Source organism: Argiope bruennichi, chromosome 2 (genome assembly GCF_947563725.1).
Source record: "Argiope bruennichi chromosome 2, qqArgBrue1.1, whole genome shotgun sequence".
Lineage (NCBI taxonomy): Eukaryota > Metazoa > Arthropoda > Arachnida > Araneae > Araneidae > Argiope > Argiope bruennichi.
In genome coordinates, this window is record NC_079152.1 from 123,244,835 (window position 1) to 123,265,129 (window position 20,295).

Here is a 20,295-nt window from a genome sequence, read left to right on the forward strand (position 1 = left end):
ATATCTACTTCAAATCACTAAGCTACTTTTGGACGCCACATTTTCACCAAAACTATCTGTATAAATTCATTAAAGTCAGCAATTTTTTAAAAATTTGGTATTTTAAAATGATCAAAAGTATTGCTTGCTTTTAAAATCAAAAATATGGATAGTTTTAAAAAAAAGATCCTTTAAGTCGTTATAAGTTTATTTCTAAAAAAATTACCTTCCAAAATGGGAAAAATAAAAATGATATGATTTTTCTAGAAATCTCAATCAAATTTCAATTCCAGCCACTAAATCTGGGGTTTACACCACTACTAATTTCATTCTGATAAACTGCTTCTTCCAACTGCTTTGCTACTAATACACTCATTAGCATGTGTGCATCATCTAAAATAATTGTTTGTAAATGAAAGATCTAAAAATTTTTGAATTCTCTATTATATATTAAAAACACATATATTTTAGAATTACATAATTGGAAATCACCAGAACACACATTTTTGTGATAAAACGGTTCATTTCCAAATTTAATAATTCTAAACAATCTGTTGTACAACAAATTGAAAATAGTTCAATTTTTCATAGCAAAATATATTCATTTACATACAGTTTACGATATTGAAAGCCAAATTCCTTAAACGATAATTGATTTGCGATTGTATAACTGCATTCATTTTATACTATCAACTTATAAAAAAAAATTTTGATAAAAAAATTTATATGCACTTGTGAAATCTTAACTTCACTTACAGGCGTAAAACAGCCACTGTGGCCGAACCAGAAGGGCGCGTTTCACCATACAGTCGATTTCTCGAACGTCGGCGTTCCAGTGTCAATTCTGGTGCACAAACAAGAGATAAGAGTCCCGAGGATAACAGCTACGCTGCCAGGAAGAATCGCATTGCTAGAAGCAAAAGTTCCCATGATTTGTATCCAGCTGATGACAGCCCCGAGGATGATGTCTTGACAGCCATCAGAAATAGGTATCGAGCCCGAAGAAACAGGGAGGCCAGCCCTGAGGAAACGCCCCCACATTCATGGTCTCAGTACATGAAGAACAAGTATGGGTCTGGTCTGGTACGGAGTAGGACCTCAGCATCTCTTGCCGTTCCAAAAAGCGACAGTGAGAACAGTTCTGATGAAGATACTCCACCACGAAGGCGTGAGTATGGCAGGAGAGGAGACAGCAGCTCGCCACGTGGGTTCAGTCTCCCACGAAGGACTTACATGCAGAAAGGAAAGTCTTGCATTAAATTCGGTTCGAGAGGAGCTGATGTGGGACAGTTTACGTGGCCAAGAGGGGTTACTGTTGGAACTGATAATACTATTGTTGTGGCAGATAGCAATAATCATAGAGTGCAGGTAAGAGAAAGAATGTGAAAATCTTAATTTAACAGAATGGTGCGTTATTAATCGATGCGATTTAATTTTATATATTTGTATTACAATGTTATGATTTTCAAAAATGCATTTAACTTCCTCGGATTTTTTTTTTTTTTTTTTTTTGAAAATACATACGCATTGGTAGCTACAATGTATGATAGTTACCATATACAATGGCAAGATACATATACAATATAGTTACCATATACAATGGTAACTAGTAGCTTGCCGCTTGCTGATCTCATTACACATCTCACCTGCTGAACCGGTTTTAATTATGTGACAAATAATTATTCTTATTGATTAGCTTTCCTACATTTAGCCAATATATAAATCTAATAATGTGAATAAATTAATTTTCTTTTCTTCATAGTAGCGCTCATATGTTTAACAATATATTTTTGCTAAAAATAGATATACAACTTTACACCTATATAGTTGTTATTAGGTAATGTTGCATGAAATTTTTAACTTTTAAGAAAAATGGAATCAATCCATGTCCAGCATATGAAATATATCCCCAACCATGTAATTTTAATATCCATTGCGTGTCTTATGAAAGAATATAGGACATAACGTCACAGCGTAATCTATACTTATATATAAAGCTCAATGTGTGTGTGTGTGTGTGTGTGTGTGTGTGTGTGTGTGTGTGTGTGTGTGTGTGTGTGTGTGTGTGTGTGTGTGTGTGTGTGTGTGTGTGTGTGTGTGTGTGTGTGTGTGTTGGCGCTCTACAGAAAAGACCATTTGACCTACAGCTACCAAATTTGGTACATGTATACCTTGGAGGTCGGGAATGTGCACCTAGGGTCTCTTTTTTAATTTTTAATTAGAATTTTAATTATTAATTAAAAGCTAACTTTCCCGCCAAAAAAATCTTTTTATTTTCCCCACCGCCAAATGAGTAGGGGTTCATTTTTTTTTTCCCAACAGCAATGAGGTTAGGCTTAAGATTTTTCGGCTGATTATTTCAAACGATTCTGTTTATTTTCTTAATGTTTGATGCATTTAAAATTAAACATTATTAATGAATCGATCTTTCAGATTCATTCTGAAGTACTTTTGAATTAAAATAAAACAGAATAAAGGTAACTAAAAGTTTCTAATCTGCATAGCATTACCCCAACTGGCGTAGAAAAACTCATGCATTTGCGTTACCGTAACTGGCGTTGAAAATTCACGCATGCGCATTGTGTTCTGATTGTTGACATGATAACCATTATCAACGGATGATTTAAATTATTTTTAGATTAGTTGCATGCTTTTGTAATTAAAGTGTATTTATGTTAGTTATATATTTTTGTATATGCTTATAGTTTTAAGTACATCGTTTTTTAAGTAGTTTTTTTTAACCTGTTTTCAATGATTTAAATTATTTTTAGGTTAGTTGCATGCTTTTGTAATTAAATTGTATTTATGTTAGTTATATATTTTTTGTATATGCTTATAGTTTCAAGTTCATCGTTTTTTAAGTAGTTTTTTTTTAACCTGTTTTCAACCGATTATTTTAAACGATTCGTTTTATTTTCTTAGTGTTTGATGCATTTAAAATTAAATATTGTTAATTAATCGATCTGGTCATGATGAATCTGAGAAAATTTTGTTGACAAATTCTTGAAATATTACATAAATTAAGAAAGATATTCTTTAGTGCCCATAAAGTTTAAACGCTCAGTGACTGTTTTCAGTAATCATATTACAAAAAGATACTTTGTTTCAGTAAAAAATATTATTATATTAATTGTAGATTAATCTTTTCCACTTTAATTTAAAGCATAAATTCTACGGGAGCTAAAAGAAAATTAGAGCGATACATATTACTTTATGACTGAAGGCGTTTATAATATTATAAGTATATAATATGACTATCAAAATTTGAAATTTTAAAATATTTTGATGAAGAAGCTATTAAAGTAGGACTTGCATAAAATATTTAATTATTTAAATTTTAAAGAACATTAAGATTGGTGAACCAGCTGGTCGCCAAAGGCGGCTAGTGTTAAATAAAGGACAAATGTTAAATTTCATTGATTTATCGAGAGACAGTGATGTCACATAAAGTGCCTCTAATGGGGAAGAGAGAGAGAGAGGACACATTGATAAAATTGCAAATTGCCACTATTATGTTGCAGGTACAAAAAATGCTTCAGTTTTTTCTTTTAATTTTAAAAACTAATTTTATTTTAAGTTTTAAAAAACTAATTTTATTTTAAGTTTTAAAAAACTAATTTTATTTTAAGTTTTAAAAAATTAATTTACTTTCTAAAAAGCTAAACATAAGAAACATTGTTATAACTTATTAATAATGCAAGAATATTCAACCATTAATACTTGATTGAAGTCCAGGATGAACAAAAATAAAAAAATTCAAACGTGGATTAATTAAGTATAAATAGTATATCATTTAACAGTGCTATGTGCAATACTAACTAACTATTATACTAACTAATGGATTAATTACTTCATTTTGCATGAAATTGGAATTTGAATTTTGCTTAAATCGTGAAGAATTTATTTAATGTTTGGAAACATGAAAATAATCTGAGATTTTTCAAAAAAAATTATTTAAGTAGTATAAGTTTCCGTGAAAAATGTTTTAATGAATCATCATGCAACCTTCTGAAAAAACTAATATGTTTTGATTAAGAGCAGAAAATTATTAACAATATTTTTTTACTTTTCTTCTCAAATATTGATTTGCAGAATAGAAAATAAGTTAATGTTTAAAATATTTCTTGGGGAAAACTCAAATTTTTTCATTTGTCCTTCCAGTTTTAACTTATAAGGAGGAAAAAATACCAAAAAAACTGAATGAAAACTGAATAATGAAGCAGAATTAACACTTATATAAAACTAGCAGTACCCGCACAGCGTTGCCCGTGGCATAACATTTAAAAGGAAAAATTAGCTTTATTCTTAAATCTAGCCTTCACCCGATATGATATGAGAATGTCATGCGGGATCAAAAAGATATTTAGAAATTATAAAAAATAACTACAAAACAATTTTTTTAGCACATATTCAGAAATATTTAGAGCTAAGCTTTGATATACAGTCATTTGGCGCCTTGCGAGTTAGGCAATTTTTCGGTGGCGCTTTTTTGGGGGTTGACGTGGCCGCCATTTTTTTTATGTTACTGTATGTTATGCTACTGTATTTCGATCTTTCTTATTCATTTCCCATGATTTGTTTCTGCTGCACATACTTCTTCTGATTTCTTTCATTTTTTTTCCATTAAATTTTTTTGCATGCATTTCATTTTACTGCATTTATTGACTATTTTTCCTATATTTCTGTTAATTTGCTGCAGCGTTCCTCGGAACCTTCAGATTGGAAACGCTATTGCTACCGTTAGCACCACATTCAGCCATTTCGCTAAAATTTGGCGATAAACTTTGTGGGTGAAAATGACTGTATATCAATGCTGTTCCATATTTAGACTTTTGAAATGGTTTCAATTTTCCCTTGTAAACAGCACACGCCTTTTGATTCATATTTCCATTTTAAAGCTGGGATAAGCTTTCATATACAGTCATTTTGCTCCTTGCGAGGTTGGCACTTTTTTGGTGTCACTTTTACTACCGTTACCCTATTGCTGCCGTTCTCGCCACATTCGGCCATTTCGTTAAAATAAAAAATAAAAATTATTTTTTGGCGAAAATAACTGTATATCAAAGCTGTTTCTAAAGCTCAACAATATGGACAGATTATAGACATTGTTCCTATTGAAACCGAAGCATCATTTCTGCAATCCACACATGGATCGAAATTCAGAGCGGCGTATTCCTTTTCTGACCAAATATCAAGAACGTTTGTTCTTTCACTTCTTCTCCTGTGTCTCAAATTTAAATGCCTTTCTCTGTCAGCAGACAGGCGAGATTCATTCTGTCTCTGTAATTCAATTGCATTGCGATTTAAAGAGAGACGGTTACTTCGCTCAGCCAAAGACTCACCTTTGAAGAAAGTGTGGACATTCTTTATCTGATATTCGCTAACCTAACGTTCCTTTCCTCTACATTTTCATTATCGCGCAACAAACGAAGCGTTTTGGCATTTAATGTGTTCCGGCCAAGGTTGGATTTCCTTTATTTGGGGATAATGAGATTTGAACCGCTGTTTAAAATCAGACGTAAACAAAGAAATGGATCGCATATGAATACCACAGCTCTTGCTATTTGTTCATGCGAAGTTTGAGATTTCCGTTCACGCGCGAATAAGTGCAAAGCACAGATACTGCTGCTTTACGCATGCGCGAATCGTAGTAGGAAAATAATTAAAATCGCAATTAAAGAACTCCTTTTTTTATTTTGATATGTCTTCAATATACTAAAACCTTCCCCAATAAATGCCCTACAAAATGGTACAAATATTTCCAAAATTAGTTAAGTATTTAGCGAGTTTTTAGGGTTTCAACATACAGACGCTTTCAGGAGACTTCATTTTATATTATACTAGCCGCCTTTGGCGACCAGCCGGTTCACCAGTATTACCGCTCGCTACAATTTTCAATTAAATATTTTAAGTAACTTGTCTCTTAATAGATTCTCAAACAAAACATTTTTAATCTTCAAATTTTGATAGTCATACCAAACTTATACTGTTGTTTAGATCGTTTCGTTCAATTTACTATATATATTTTGCTAATTTGGTGTCATTTCCGGTAAAACTTCAACTTTAATTTAAAGTGGAAATGCTGAAATTGCAATTAATATAAAGATATTTTTTAATGAAACCAAGCGTTTTATTTTATTTATCATTTTTGTTGTTATTTATTTATTATTATTATTATTGAATATGAGTACTGCAAACAGAATCGTTCGGTATTTAAGTCTTATGTGAACTACAAAATATTTTTCATAATTTGCGTAATATCTCAAAGAATTATTCAACAAAAATTTCTCAGATTCATCATAAAATTCAGTTTTTAGTTTTGCTTTCAAAAGGATTGAAATGAAATCAATAATAATATTTTGTTCTGGCCTATAAATATATTTCAAAAATTATGAAGTCTAAATTTTATGCAGTAAGGTATCATATTCTGAGAAATATTCTGGATACACCAAATTTTAAATAAATGAATGAATGTTTCTATTTTCCACGATTAACTAAGACTGATTTATGAAGTTTTAAATGTTAAAAATTTAGAAAAACTCAACATTTTTATAATCTTAGGCCAATTAATCTTGAGAAGCCTGCGCGCTGATTGGCGTATTTTCTTTAAAACGATCGATGGAAAATCTAAAATTATCCTTTTTTTTTTTTTTTTTTTTTTTTGAATAGTGATATTCAAATTTTTATAAATCAGTCAGTTTAAGTGATTGATTTTGTTGATTGGAAATTAATTCTTTATTTAAAATATTAGTGTTTCAAGAACATTTTGTTAAACGTGATTTCCACAGCAGAAGCTTCATGTAAAATCAAAAATTCGTTATATATTAGAGTATTTATTGGATCAAGTTACATAAAATATAATCATTTTCCATTTAGACCATTTTAGCAGATCTGTGTCTATTACTAAAGGTTTACAAATTAGCAGTGTGGCCCTGATTTGAATGGATATCCTGTTCATATTAAACAAAACTTGCCTTAAAATAAAACTGATTTATTGGATTAATAATATAGATAGTGTAAAAGACCATAAAATAATTTTTCTTGAATTTATTTTTTAGAAAAAAAACAATATTTCATATTTGTTTCATTTCCTACAGACACGTGACGAAAATCATATTTTTGCAGATTTCATTGCCAAAAAGATTTAATTTATTTTTAAATGGAGCTTTAATTGATGTGATGGCAACACTTTGAAAAAAGCTAATTTTTTCCCCATGAATGCGAAACGCGCTCGTGCAGCTTAAATTTTATTTTTATTTTGTACGAAAAAAATTGTTGAAAAATATAGTTAAATTATTTATTTAAAAATTAATTAAAAATAGAAATTTAATTTTAAGGTTAAAACATTGGTATCATTTAAAAGATAAATTTTTGATCTTTAACTTGATGTAAAAATCTTTTTTGTGCGGTAATATTTTCGGAAGTTATAGCAGAAACACGCTAAAATTTCGCTTATTTTTTAAATAAATAAAATTTTAATTAAAAATTCAAAAAAATAACCCCGAGGTGCACATTTCCGGCCTCCAAGGTATACACGTGCCAAATTTCGTAGCTGTTGGTCGAACGGTCTGGCCTGTAGAGCGCCAACACACACACACACACACACATTGAGCTTTATTATAAGTATAGATATATAGATTAACCACAGCTAAAACCAAGCTGTGAACTCTGAAAAATGGATGTCTTAAAAGGATTTATTAATATTTTATTGCTAAAGTTCATATTTCTAAAAAATTATCTTTTGTTTAGAGAAATGAATCGTATAAAGCAGAGTTTATACTGATATAGAATTAACCTAAATTAAAAACTCGTATGAACTCATTACGATCCCGTCAATATTTATTCTTTAATAAGCTAGTATGAATGATAGTCACATTACAATGATAAACCAAATGACCTTGTAATTGCGGCAAATATTCTCTCATTGCTGGCCTTAAAGGCGTACATAATAGGTATATACGAAACACTTTTGTACATATTTGTTTGTAAATATCGTTTTTATTTGAATGAAGATAATATTTCAAATATATAATGTTTGCTGATATAAAAAATGTTATTTTTATGAAAAAATAATATTTTTAATTAACGTTATCTAGAGTTAATATGATGCTGACAATAATAATCAGTAGTCAATATTTTCCTTTTATAGATTATCACTATAATTTAAAAAGAAAAAAATATTGCAATATGCTTTTATGCATATTGTTAACAACTCTTTTTTTTTTCTTCAGGTATTCACGTCGAACGGGAAGTTCATTCAGCAGTTCGGATCTTACGGCAGCAGTGAAGGTGAATTTGATTGCCTGGCTGGTGTGACTGTTAACAGAATTGGGCAGTTTATAGTGTCCGATCGCTACAATCATAGGCTACAGGTGTTCGATCCGAACGGACGATTCATAAGAGCATTCGGATGTGAAGGCAGAATGGATGGGAAGTTTAGTTACCCTTGGGGAGTAGCAACAGATAACCTGGGATTCATCTACGTATGTGATAAAGAGAATCATCGAATACAGGTAAGTAGCGATGTGTTTCAAATGGAAAAATTTCCCAAGTTATGACTAACTTATTTGTTTATGCTTTTTCCGACTTGGATTTCAATGATTATTATATGCCTTTTTTAAATAATATTAACCAGCGGGTGTTGTCTCCCCAAAACTTTCTCGCATACTCTCTAATGAAGGTGTTATCCCATAGAACTTTGGCAGTGGCAGTAACAGTCATAAAATATTAACTTTTGGCGTGAATTTAACATTTTTACTGGGTCTATCGTGTCATCCTCGGCGATTAATTCCTGACATGCGGTTAATAGTATTTAAAAATCGAATTTGTGTTACAGCCACTTGTTTTACAAACCGATTGAAAGAAAAATTTGACACAAAACTACACTTGTAATCACAAGAACCGATACCAAATTTGATGTATTGAAGTCATCGCGTTTTTGAGTTATCGCGTTTACATATTTCTGAAAGTACAGACGGACAGATGATCGATCCCCTGTTTGATTCGGCACAAATTTTAATAAGTATCTATACTGTAGATGTTAATTATGTGTACCGAATTTTATCTGTATAGCCCCCTTCGTTTCGCATTTATCGTGTTAACTTATATTGGAATAGCTGGACAAACAGACTTCCACTGAAGAGATTTTGCTCAAAATTTGATAGAAATCTATAAAAAGGACCCCTTGTAATCTGGAGTCTTCAATTCGTAATTAGAAGGTCACGAGTTCGAGAATTTATTGCATTATATTCCATTGCGTATGTTTGCTTGGAGAACTGGTTAGGGATAGGCCTGATCTTTTCTAACTTTCGTTTGACCGCTGTGTTTTGGTGGCAGAGTCTCAGCTTGATATTTAAAGAGTCATAGGTCCGAAAGCCCACATCGACTGATGATCAACCATGATTACATGCCAGATACACATTAAATCTTTTGGGACAAACGCCCTCAAGCTGATGTTTTGCGGAACTTTCTAGATAGGGTTGCCAGTTTATGTGTTGCCTCCGTCATCGGATCAGGGCTATTAGTTACGAAGCCCTTCCAAAAGAGTTCTCATGAACCTTTAAAACAGGATATTAAATCAACTTGATTTGATATAATTTTTATGTATCGAAAAGCAGGGTATTCTGGTTTTCTACTTTAATGAAGTCATTGATTGGAACAACAATATGCCCTAAATAACCATGCTATATTCAATATTAGGTGAACATAAATAATGGAGATAATTAGGGTCTAGAAAACAGCATAAATTGCACATGCTCCTTAAAAGCTCATCTTTTTTCCAAAACTCGAAGGAAAGATTTACTTCTACTCACATACCAATAAAAAAATGCTTTTAAAAAAAGATGTCTCCCCTTTCTATCCAAACACAAGAGCCTTTGAAGTTTTCTTCTTTCTTTTATTTTTCCCCCGAGGGGGAACAATACGAAACATTTACCTATTTCAATGTCTTGGAAAATTGCCTGCTGTATTCTTGACAGTTCTAAAATTTTCAACTCGACTCGAAGAGAAAGAAACGAAAGAAAAAAAAAATTCTTGCGTATTTCCTGGGACTCTAGAAGAAAGAGTTGGCGAGGTTTGGGGAATATTTATGGCGAAGAAAAAGCGCCTTCTTTGTCCTTGGAATAGAAAATGTATGTATTACGAGGTGAGGCAAATTAAAACTTTCACGCAATTCTTATTGCCTTATTGTGACATCCCATTGTGTTTTCATACCTGATTTGTTAGTCACAATTCTAGGCATTCCCATTAACCTCTAGAGCTCTAAATAGATTGTGACGATTTCTTCAGTTTACTCATCTGTTCTTATGAGGTTCCTATTCAGAAATTCGTAGACTGTGAGTCTATTCCAACCAGACTGAAGGTCTAAGCAGTAACTTTGGTAATCAAATGAAGCAAAATTAAGGGTTACGCCTCTTGAATGAGAAAAAAATTCAGAGGTCACCATAATTTATAAACATCTAAGACAAGAATTCTCCATCTTTAACAATTCCATGATAAAAAATTCGTTTATTTCACTTTTCTAAATGAAATTCATTAGTTAAGAAATAAAAATGCTTTCCTATGATATTATAGCTAAATTTAGAGCAATTGATTTTGTTGATTAATTGATCAAGTAGAAACATTAGGATAATTGAAGAAATAAAGCTTTGAAAAAGTTCTGAATAGTAATAGTAAAACAAAGGAGAATTGTATGTAAGCTTTATTTTCCATAAACTAACTTTCGATTGCTTTTATCTTAAAAATTGTAAATTGTAAGGTTGGCAACATAATTAATTATTGTAGAGGGACGAGACTCTTTATAACTTCATTATGAAGTAGATGAAAATAACAAATGAGTTTCAGGAAAGTTACTTAATTATTTTTAAGTTCCACATTTCACAAGATAAAACAAACACAGACACAAAAATATACGACATTCACTTCGTATACAATCTAATAACCCCCCCCCCCGAAGAAGGATCATGGGAAATATACCTTGATGTTAATAAGGTAACGCCATCTGTTGTATCAAAAGAGAAGAGGGTATAGTTATGTAACCGCTACATTATCTAATATTAATTATGCTTCCTCAGCAAGAAAACTTTTGATTTGAGTTGTCTTACATTTACTTGAAACTTTATTTATAAAAACTATCTTATAAATGATATTTTTAGCAGCCATCCATAAAAAAAATTTCCAATTTTGCTAAATTAAATTACAGTTTAATTTTTAATTTTTTTTCATCCAGACTTGTTACTCGAATTCAAAAAGCGAATAGAAACAATTATAATCCGTGTTTCTAACCATCATATCATCAAAAAAAAATTATTCATTTTCTTCAGTCTAAAAAGAAATAATGTACTAACAAAATTTCTAATATATTTATGCTGGTAATCAATTTTTTATTGCTGATTTGTTTCAACTATGGAAGGATCTATGGAATTATTCTGTTATAAAATATTATAAAGTCAGAAAAATCATTTTTGTATCATCAACACTATTTTTTTATTAATATTATTGCTTCATAATTTCGTAATTGTTATAGCGCTTTATTGTTTTTAAATTCAAATAAACTTACAGATATGATTATTCAATTTTTTTTTTTTTTACTTCCTTTCTTAATTCTTTTCCTTGTTTTCATTTTTAAAAATTTCAATCTATCTAATCCATTAAGAATTAAATCTTGACATGCTCTGAGCAAAATTACAGAATGTTGAATATGTAAACAAATTAAATTAAATTTTTTAGCCTTAAAACTGAGTGATGATTTTTTTTTCTCCTAAAAATGTCTTCTACTGTTTCAAAATGACTCAGAAGGGTGACAAAAAAACTGTTCCAAAGCCTCAGTTTCGTTTCCTTTAACAAATTTATTTTATTAAGAAATCCTAAGTAACTATTTATAGCTCGCAATGCAACCACAATGAATGTTATTCAAGCAGTTGTTTGTGATCGTCTATTATTCAACCATCAAAAGAAAGTAATATTTGCTACAATATTTCATTTCAAATAGTCTCATCCGCAGGCCTTCTTACGCTAAAGGATGTCTGGCATGGGAACTGGGAACCATTCCTTCCTCCTGAGTCCCAGGTGGCAAAAAAGTTGTTCAACTAGACGACGAAAGATGAGGTGGAAAAACTGTGCCATTTAAACTAAGAATGATGGCATACTTTGGGACCTGCATCTTGTTTTTACTTTTGCACTTAGAACTGTTTTTATTTTTGGACTTTATGAGGATTTCTTTCTAGCCGCATCTGAGGTGGCGATGCACTGTTTTTCTACTCGAACATGTTTTTTTTTTTTTTACATCTCGTTACGATGCTGTTACGTTGTGAGGGGGATTCACCGAATAAAGCTAGGTTTACTGTTGCGCAATTAGTAAGGACAGTATATACTGACAAGCTTGGCGATATTTCTTCGAAATCTAAAAGTAGTTTATGACCGAAATAGCACCACTAGAATTCGAAGTAGGCCCTCACTACTATTTTTTGTTCTTTTTCTTTTTTTATCTAAAGGCAGCGTAATGCTTGATTACACACAACTAGCCGTTTGTTGACAGACTAAAAAAAACGAAAGCACTTTTTTTTTTTTTTTGCGGCCAACTCAATTAAAATTTTTATTCAATAATTAGAATCGAGGTTTAAGAAAACATTTATATAAATGAATTATAAAAAAAATTCTTAGTTGTCAGTAAGCGGTTTTTTCGATAAATTAAATAAATTTAAACCGATGAAAAATCAAATAAAGCGCATTTCATGCAAAACCTGTAAGCCCCAATTAAAGTAAAACTTTTTGCTTTTATAATTACTTTCTTGTTATGGAACTTCCAAAGTAATCAAAAATTCAATTAATTATACATAAACATATTATATATAATCTTTCGACTTCTGAAACACATTTTTAGTTCAATTCCTGGTTTTGAAAATCATTTTTCTGTTTTAATCTCTGAGAAAGTACGCATATTATCGAAAATATTTGTTATTCTAAAATGATTGAATCATTTATGAATAAGAGTCAGGCTAACCGAGCATCGATACATAGCAATCCAGCAAAAAAAAAAGAGTATATGCACTGGTTATGAAAATGAGAAGAGATAATAGTGTAAGCATGTAAGCCGTATATTTATTAAAAAAAACATATACTCTTAAAAAAATGTAAATTGATGATGTGTTAGATATATTATTCAATTTAATGGAAGATTATAACACTTCATATCTATTGCAACCTGTTATGCAATCTGTCATATCTTTAGCAATAATGAAGTCAGCTGTTTGATTCTGACAACTGCATATTATTCAGGTGAACATTTTAAAGGCATAGTCTAACTGAAATTTTACGATTGAGCATTTCTAAGGTGCTCATTGTCATCGTTGAAATATTTTTCTAAGTTTTGTCATTGTATTTTTTATCCAAACGGATAAAATAATTAATATAACGGATAAAATAATGATAAAAATTTTAATAAAATATTCATACGTCGTATTTCGGTTTCAAGAAAATATGCATTATTTTCATATGCATGTAAATACAGACTTTAATTTTAATAAAAATTCCTTCATCCTTCCCTAATCAAAATTTTTTTACCTCCCATTACAAAGGTAATAGAAATTATTTATTTTTAGGAGGAAAATTCTTTTGTTTAGTTATTTTTAACAATACAAATCACAATTTCATCTGTTTTGAAATTTTATCTAAATATAAAGTACTAGTGAAAATTTAGCTCTTAAAAATTTGTATGCTTGTTTATTATCTATAAGAAAGAAAATAAAAAATTTAAGAATTTATATAATTTTCTATTCATTTTTCGATCACCTAACTGCTATATATACTTAATCACCTAACTGCTTTCAATATACTTAATTTTTTTAACCTAATAAAAACTTAACTTTTAATATATAATTAGCTGTGATCAAGAGATTATTTTTAATTCATAAGCCAAAAATAATCAATCGAGTTTCTCTCTATTCTATGAACAGTTGTTGATATCATTCACTTTGGCTGAAAAGATAAAATTTTTGTATTATGTATTTGCAAAAATATTTCGTTTCCATCTGAAATTGTACGCTCAATTTTGACTTACCTCATCCTTCCTTTACTTTGAGATATTTTTATAAATCCTCGAAATAAAAATTAATATCTGGGGAACTAAGCATTTATGAGTATGCTTCTATAGAAAGAAAACATTAATAAATTAACTCATAAAACTACTTAAGTTACTAAAAGTTACATAAAGTTTACTAAAAGATTACTATTAATTTAACAATCATAGAATTAATCTATGAAAAAAAATTTCAAATATGTATCAAATTCTAATTGTAAATAATTTTATTTAGGACTATCGATAGATTGTACCCATTATTAGTAAACAATAATAATATGCATTTTGTTTTAAAAATGTACTAGAATTTAAAAGAATAATACATCAGATGGGTTAACTTTTTTATGACTCTCTGCAGAAAAAGCTTGTTAATCATATTAATAGTTTGTAATGATCTTTTACGATTGAGCTTATTAGTGCATCATTTACTCAATAGATGGCAGCACAAAAGAAAGCACGCATATTTCAATTCGTGAATTGGAATCGCTGATAATACAGCCATATAATATTTTATTTCAAGACTTAAGTAAATGTTTTATTGTTCCAGATAAAAGGATTTTTAGTTGCAAAGGCATTTCAAAGGAAAATCTTTAAAGTTTTTGTCAGCATAACATTACAAGTAGCATATTCTTAAACAGAAATAAATTAATCCTGTTATGATTTTCGCATGTAATTGTGGATTAAAATAATCATTTTTTTAAGTGATGAGAGTGATTTACTTCTCATAAACATTCATATACTTCTGAATTTGAGTAATAATAAAACAAATTTTAAAAATCCGTAGATTTGTTTCTGATCAAATTACTTTAATATTTTCGTAAACTTTAAAATACTTGAAATAGTAAAAAAAAATAATAAAAGTTTATGTATTTCATTTGTTACTTAATTCACCTTCATTCTAGGTAAAATTTTCCCCTTTGTTTTAAAAATAAACTTACTGAATAGAATAACCAAATTTTCCGAAATGCTGTACTCCTCACCAATCAAAAAAAACAAATTTTAAAAATATTTGCTTAATTATTACATTGCTATCATTAAAAAGACAATATTTAAAAAAAATTGATACAGTGCAAAATTCATTTTGTGCAGTAATATTTTTGCCAGTTATCGAGAAGAAAGGCCAAAATTCAGCTTAATTTTCAATTAGTTAAATTTTCAAAAAAAAAAAAAAAATTACTCCAAGGCGTATATTTTTTACTTTTTAAAGATATATATGTGACAAATTTGGCAGCTTTAGGTCAAATTGTCTGGTCTGTAGAACACCAACACACAGAGAGGGAGATATACAGTGGTGTACAAATAATCATTTTGCCTACTGTATATATATTCATCTTTAATATTATTAAAGATTTTTTTAAAGCTGGAATTAAAATCCTGGAACTTAAAATAATTTTTTAAAAATTAAATGTATGAAGATAATTTCTTCAGGGAGACAAAAATATGCACTATGTCATCAGGATGTCATTTATATCCTTATACTATTGTCCCTCATATCAGATCCAATTTCCACTCGCCATCACTTTAAACATGGCTTTATTGATACAAAATGTGTTTGTTTCGAATCTTTCAGGTGTTCCAGGGAGACGGGACGTTCGTCACAAAATTCGGAGGCATCGGGCAACGCCCTGGAGAGCTGGAGCATCCCCACTACGTGGCCGTCAGTACAACAAACCGAGTGATCGTGAGCGACAGCAACAATCACCGCATCCAGATCTTTGACGTGAACGGCCGCTTGCTGTCCACTTTCGGCACCGAGGGGTCAGAAGAAGGCCAGTTCAAGTACCCACGAGGTGTAGCTGTGGACGACCAGGGGTATCTGATCGTCGGAGACAGCGGAAACAACAGAATACAGGTGAGGTCTACCCGGCTCAATGATCGACCACAATATACTCTGGGGATGGATGGGCGAGGACATGGAATATCCAGAAATCAAAAAGTTGACAAACCAAGAAGTCAGAGTTTAACAGAGAATAGTGGAATTCCCTCTAGATGGCGCATGCGCGCAGGTGGGGGTTTATAATTTGGAATGCTATTACGGCCAGTCTCCAACTACGGGGCTCACGGCCTTAAAGCTGAGTGATATTTAAGCTGTTTTGCAATAGCCACGAACGAAACTAATTTCCCTTTTCCAGCTTAAGATGACGGGAACTGGTGTTTGCATGGTGTGTTGGCGGATGACGATTTGTTTTGATTAACATAGTTTGCAGTTTAAGAACTACGACATACTAAGCTAATCTGACGTACTACACTACGACATACTAAGCTAAGCTGAGGTTGAAAATCGGAAATTCTGAGATTTAAATTGATTGGAGCAGCATGAAACTTCAGTGATCAGTCGCATCTTTACAATTAAAAAGGAAAACGGGTGATGTAATTTTCCTTCCAGACGCTATTAGCATTACTAACAGTTTTAAGATTCTTTGAACTTTTGTTGGCCGTTGTTTTCTTACGCTCAAATTTAGAGCGTTAAGAGCATAACAACCAGTCACAATAATCCCTGTTTATACGACTTAGTTGTGCGGTAATGGGGTGACTGGCTGTAATGAATTAAAAAGGACGCTATTAGCAAAATTTCATATCTGGAACCCTAGTTGTATTTGACAAATCAGAGCGATTTCAGAGTCTCTATCTTCCTTTTTAGTTTTAGTGGCAATTGCCAATTTGCAAAGCTGAAAAAAAAGTGAATTTTTATTTCTTAAATGTTAAAATTATTAATTAATAATGCAAGATTCATATATATATATTCTGTTTCGTATTAAAAAAAAAACACTTCTTTTTATGAGAAGATGGTTACTTGTCATTAAAAATCCTACATATCATTTATAAACGGTACAGAATATTAGTTCATCAAAATTTCAATGTTCATAATGCGTTAATTCCTTTTTAATGAATGTTTTTGAAACAAAGAGCTATCTTATTTTGTGGTTGCTTGTGTGAAATTAAAATACACTTGTCTCTTCAAACATATTGGATTCTTACCTCCATTCCTACTTTAAATTTCAGATATTCCATCCCGACGGGACGTTCCTGAAAGCATTCGGCACATGGGGTTCTGGAGACGGCGAGTTCAAAGGCTTAGAAGGGGTAGCAGTGTCTCCGACGGGACAGATACTGGCTTGCGACCGCGAAAACCATCGCATTCAAGTCTTCTAAAACTCATCAGGTAATCCACATTTTCTTTTGAAATTCGGGTAAATGTACATAAAATGAAAGAAAAATTAGCACAATTTCATATTGTTTATTTGTTCATTTTAATGTTCAAAAAGAACATTTGTCATTTTATTTGTTCATTTTAATGTTCAAAAAGAACATTTGTCATTTTATTTGTTTAGCTCCTTATTTTTATTTGTTCATTTCTTTGTCTTTATATTACATCATCATGTACCTTTAAAAGAGAAAAAAAAATCAACTGATAAAACACTTTTTTTGCAATCATTTTTTGCTATTGTATGAATATGTGTATTTCTTACGGTTACTAAATGTAACTCCATTCCATTTTCATTTTTTTCCTCATTTGATACTTATTTCTATTGTTTACATTATTACATGCTTATTGTATCAATATGTTTTGTCGTTATAATTTTGATTTTATGTGGCAATTTGCCATGCTAATTTTGCTACTCATGGAAGTACTTAATTTGCTTTTTGTTTATATGAAGTTGATATGATGATGCAAAATATGTCAATAACGATCTGAAAAGAGGAGTTTTATTATAAATAATAAGAGTTTAAGCAATCTCTCTGGGTACTTCTTTTGAGTTATTTATTAATTAAATTCACATTTTTACCATCAAAATTCTGATTAACCGATCAAAGTTGACTTAACAATAACGCCACATTGAAAAACACCTGCAAAACAGAAAAGAAAAGTGCAATTGGAAAAAAAATCCCATATAGTGGGGGGAAAAAAGCGTAAAACCAATCCTTGTAATCTGGATTTAGAAATATATTCCCTCAAATTCTTACATATGCATAAAGAGATATTTTGGTCATCTTTACAAATATCAATACCTATTATTCTGATCAAAAAATAACGAATGATTTATTTCGAACATTCATAACAGGAAATTCCTTAAAAAGTAGCGGGTGACCATAAAATAAGTTTCTCTGTTTGAAAATTTCCACAACTAAGACTATCGAAAGGAATGGAACCATATTTCATAAGCAAACTACAAAGGCATATAAAGATGAATTCTACAAAAAAATTACCAAAAACTAGTATGCAGTATCTTGTACACAAAAAAATTCAGTTCATTGGAAATGTTATATAACGGATCAGGTGACTCTAATGTAATTAATAAAAGGTTATTTCCTGTAAGTTTCGTATCATTCATTTCTACATGTTATTTTTTTACTATGCGAATATTGATGAAATTTTACAAAGTCCATGTTTCCAAGCGTTTATTGTGACCCAGTTTCGTTTCGGCAGCGCCAAAGCGTCTTTTATTGGCGACTTTTGTTAATAATTTTTTGTCCTGTGTCTCCACAGCCTGTTTATGAAATTTCATTTATTTCGTTCATTCATTTTAGTAGTACGACGTAACTCCAAAGAGAGAAAAATATTTTACGGCATCTTGCACTTTATAGGAAATTAACTTTATTCCTAAATTTTGCTCAAAAATTTAATAATTAACGATTCTGCATTTACCTGATATAACAATGTGTGACTTTTTTTCCATCTCCGAATTTTATATTTCAGTGTTAATAAAATAAGAAAGAAAGCTATTTGCGAATCATAAGTAAGGTGCACAAAATTTTCAAAATATGTTTCGAAGATTAGAATAAACTTCTGAAACATATAAAAGATAATGAATAGATTTAATTTTAAAAGAGCAGTATAAAATATCAATCAATAAATTGACAATCTCCCGTTTTATGGTATCCTTTCCTACACTTTTTGTTCTGTCAAAGTGGTATTCTTCATATCTATGAAGAATATCTATGTTTATCTTCATCTATCTTCATTCTGTGATATTATTGAAATCATTTAAAATGTTTTGTTTTCGGAATTTGGAAATAACAAATGTTGATTTTGCTAATAGATTTAACATTGTATTTAATAAAAAAAAAAATGGTCTTGTGCTGTCATCATAAAAAATATATAAAAACAAAACATACTCTGGAAGTCGATGGAATCATCCTAATCAAGAGATGACGACTTCTTAAATATATTTTCTTGGAATGATCTGATGACTGTAAGCAATTCCTTTTTCTATTTTTTTTAACTATTTCCACTCATGAATTAATATTCATGAACATTTCATTCATGTTTAAAATGCTTCAAATCTGATCATGCTATATAGATTGCATTTTAAGCATGCCATATTAAATAAAGAGATTTCAAATTAAGTTTTTTTATATATATCTATATTTATAATAAAGCTCAGTGTGTGTGTGTGTGTGTGTGTTGGCACTTTATAGGCCAGACCGTTCGAGATAAAGATAATAATTTGGCATGTACATACCTTAGAGACCGGAAATGTGCACCTCGGAGCGATTTTTTTATCTTTTAATTAGAATTTTAATTAATTAAAAAATAAGCGAAATTTCGGTGTTTTTTTGCGATAACTTCCAAAAACATTATCGCACAAACATGATTTTTATATCAAGTTAAAGATAAAAAAATTAGCTTTCTAATGATACAAGTGTTTTAACATAGGACTTAAGTTTCTATTTTTAATGAATTTTTAAAAAAATATTCTAATTATATTTTTCAACAATTTTATGCAAAATAAAATTTAAACGGCACGACCACATTTCGGTTTCATGGGAAAAAAGTAGCCTTCATGAACGTGTTGCCATAACATTGATAAAGCTCTAATTTAAAAAAAAATAAGTTGACTATTATTAGAAATTAAATCTAGAAATGAGTAATTTTCAGCACGTGTCAGCATGAAATGAAATATGATATTTTCTAAAAAATAAATGCAAGAAAAATTTTCCTAACTTTTTACTGTACCTCTATTATTAATTGAATAAATGGGTTTTATTTGATGCAAATATGGATTTAGTATATACAGGATACCACTCTAATCAGAACCCAATATCTACTTGGTAAACTTTTAACAAAAGACATACTTCTGTCAACAATATGCTCTAAATGTAGTAAATGGTTATATTTTATGCCACTTGAGTCAATAAATTCTCAATGTAAATGAATTACGAATTTTAAATTTTTACATAGATCCACTTTCTTCAAAAATATATTTAACAATATATTTTCGTGACACTAATATTTTAAA

The 20,295-nt window shown here is 30.3% G+C and overlaps 1 protein-coding gene across 2 annotated transcripts in view; it reads left to right on the forward strand.

Moving 5' to 3' along the window:
• Positions 1–20,295, forward strand: part of LOC129961922 (RING finger protein nhl-1-like) — a 49,622-nt gene that overhangs the window by 20,874 nt on the left and 8,453 nt on the right. For both annotated transcript variants that reach the window (XM_056075559.1, XM_056075558.1), the window contains 4 exons: positions 738–1,347; positions 8,211–8,492; positions 15,624–15,905; positions 17,057–17,216. In XM_056075559.1, coding sequence (XP_055931534.1) covers positions 738–1,347; positions 8,211–8,492; positions 15,624–15,905; positions 17,057–17,206 — 1,324 coding nt within the window. In that variant the 3' untranslated portion in view covers positions 17,207–17,216. The remainder of the gene's footprint in view (positions 1–737; positions 1,348–8,210; positions 8,493–15,623; positions 15,906–17,056; positions 17,217–20,295) is intronic.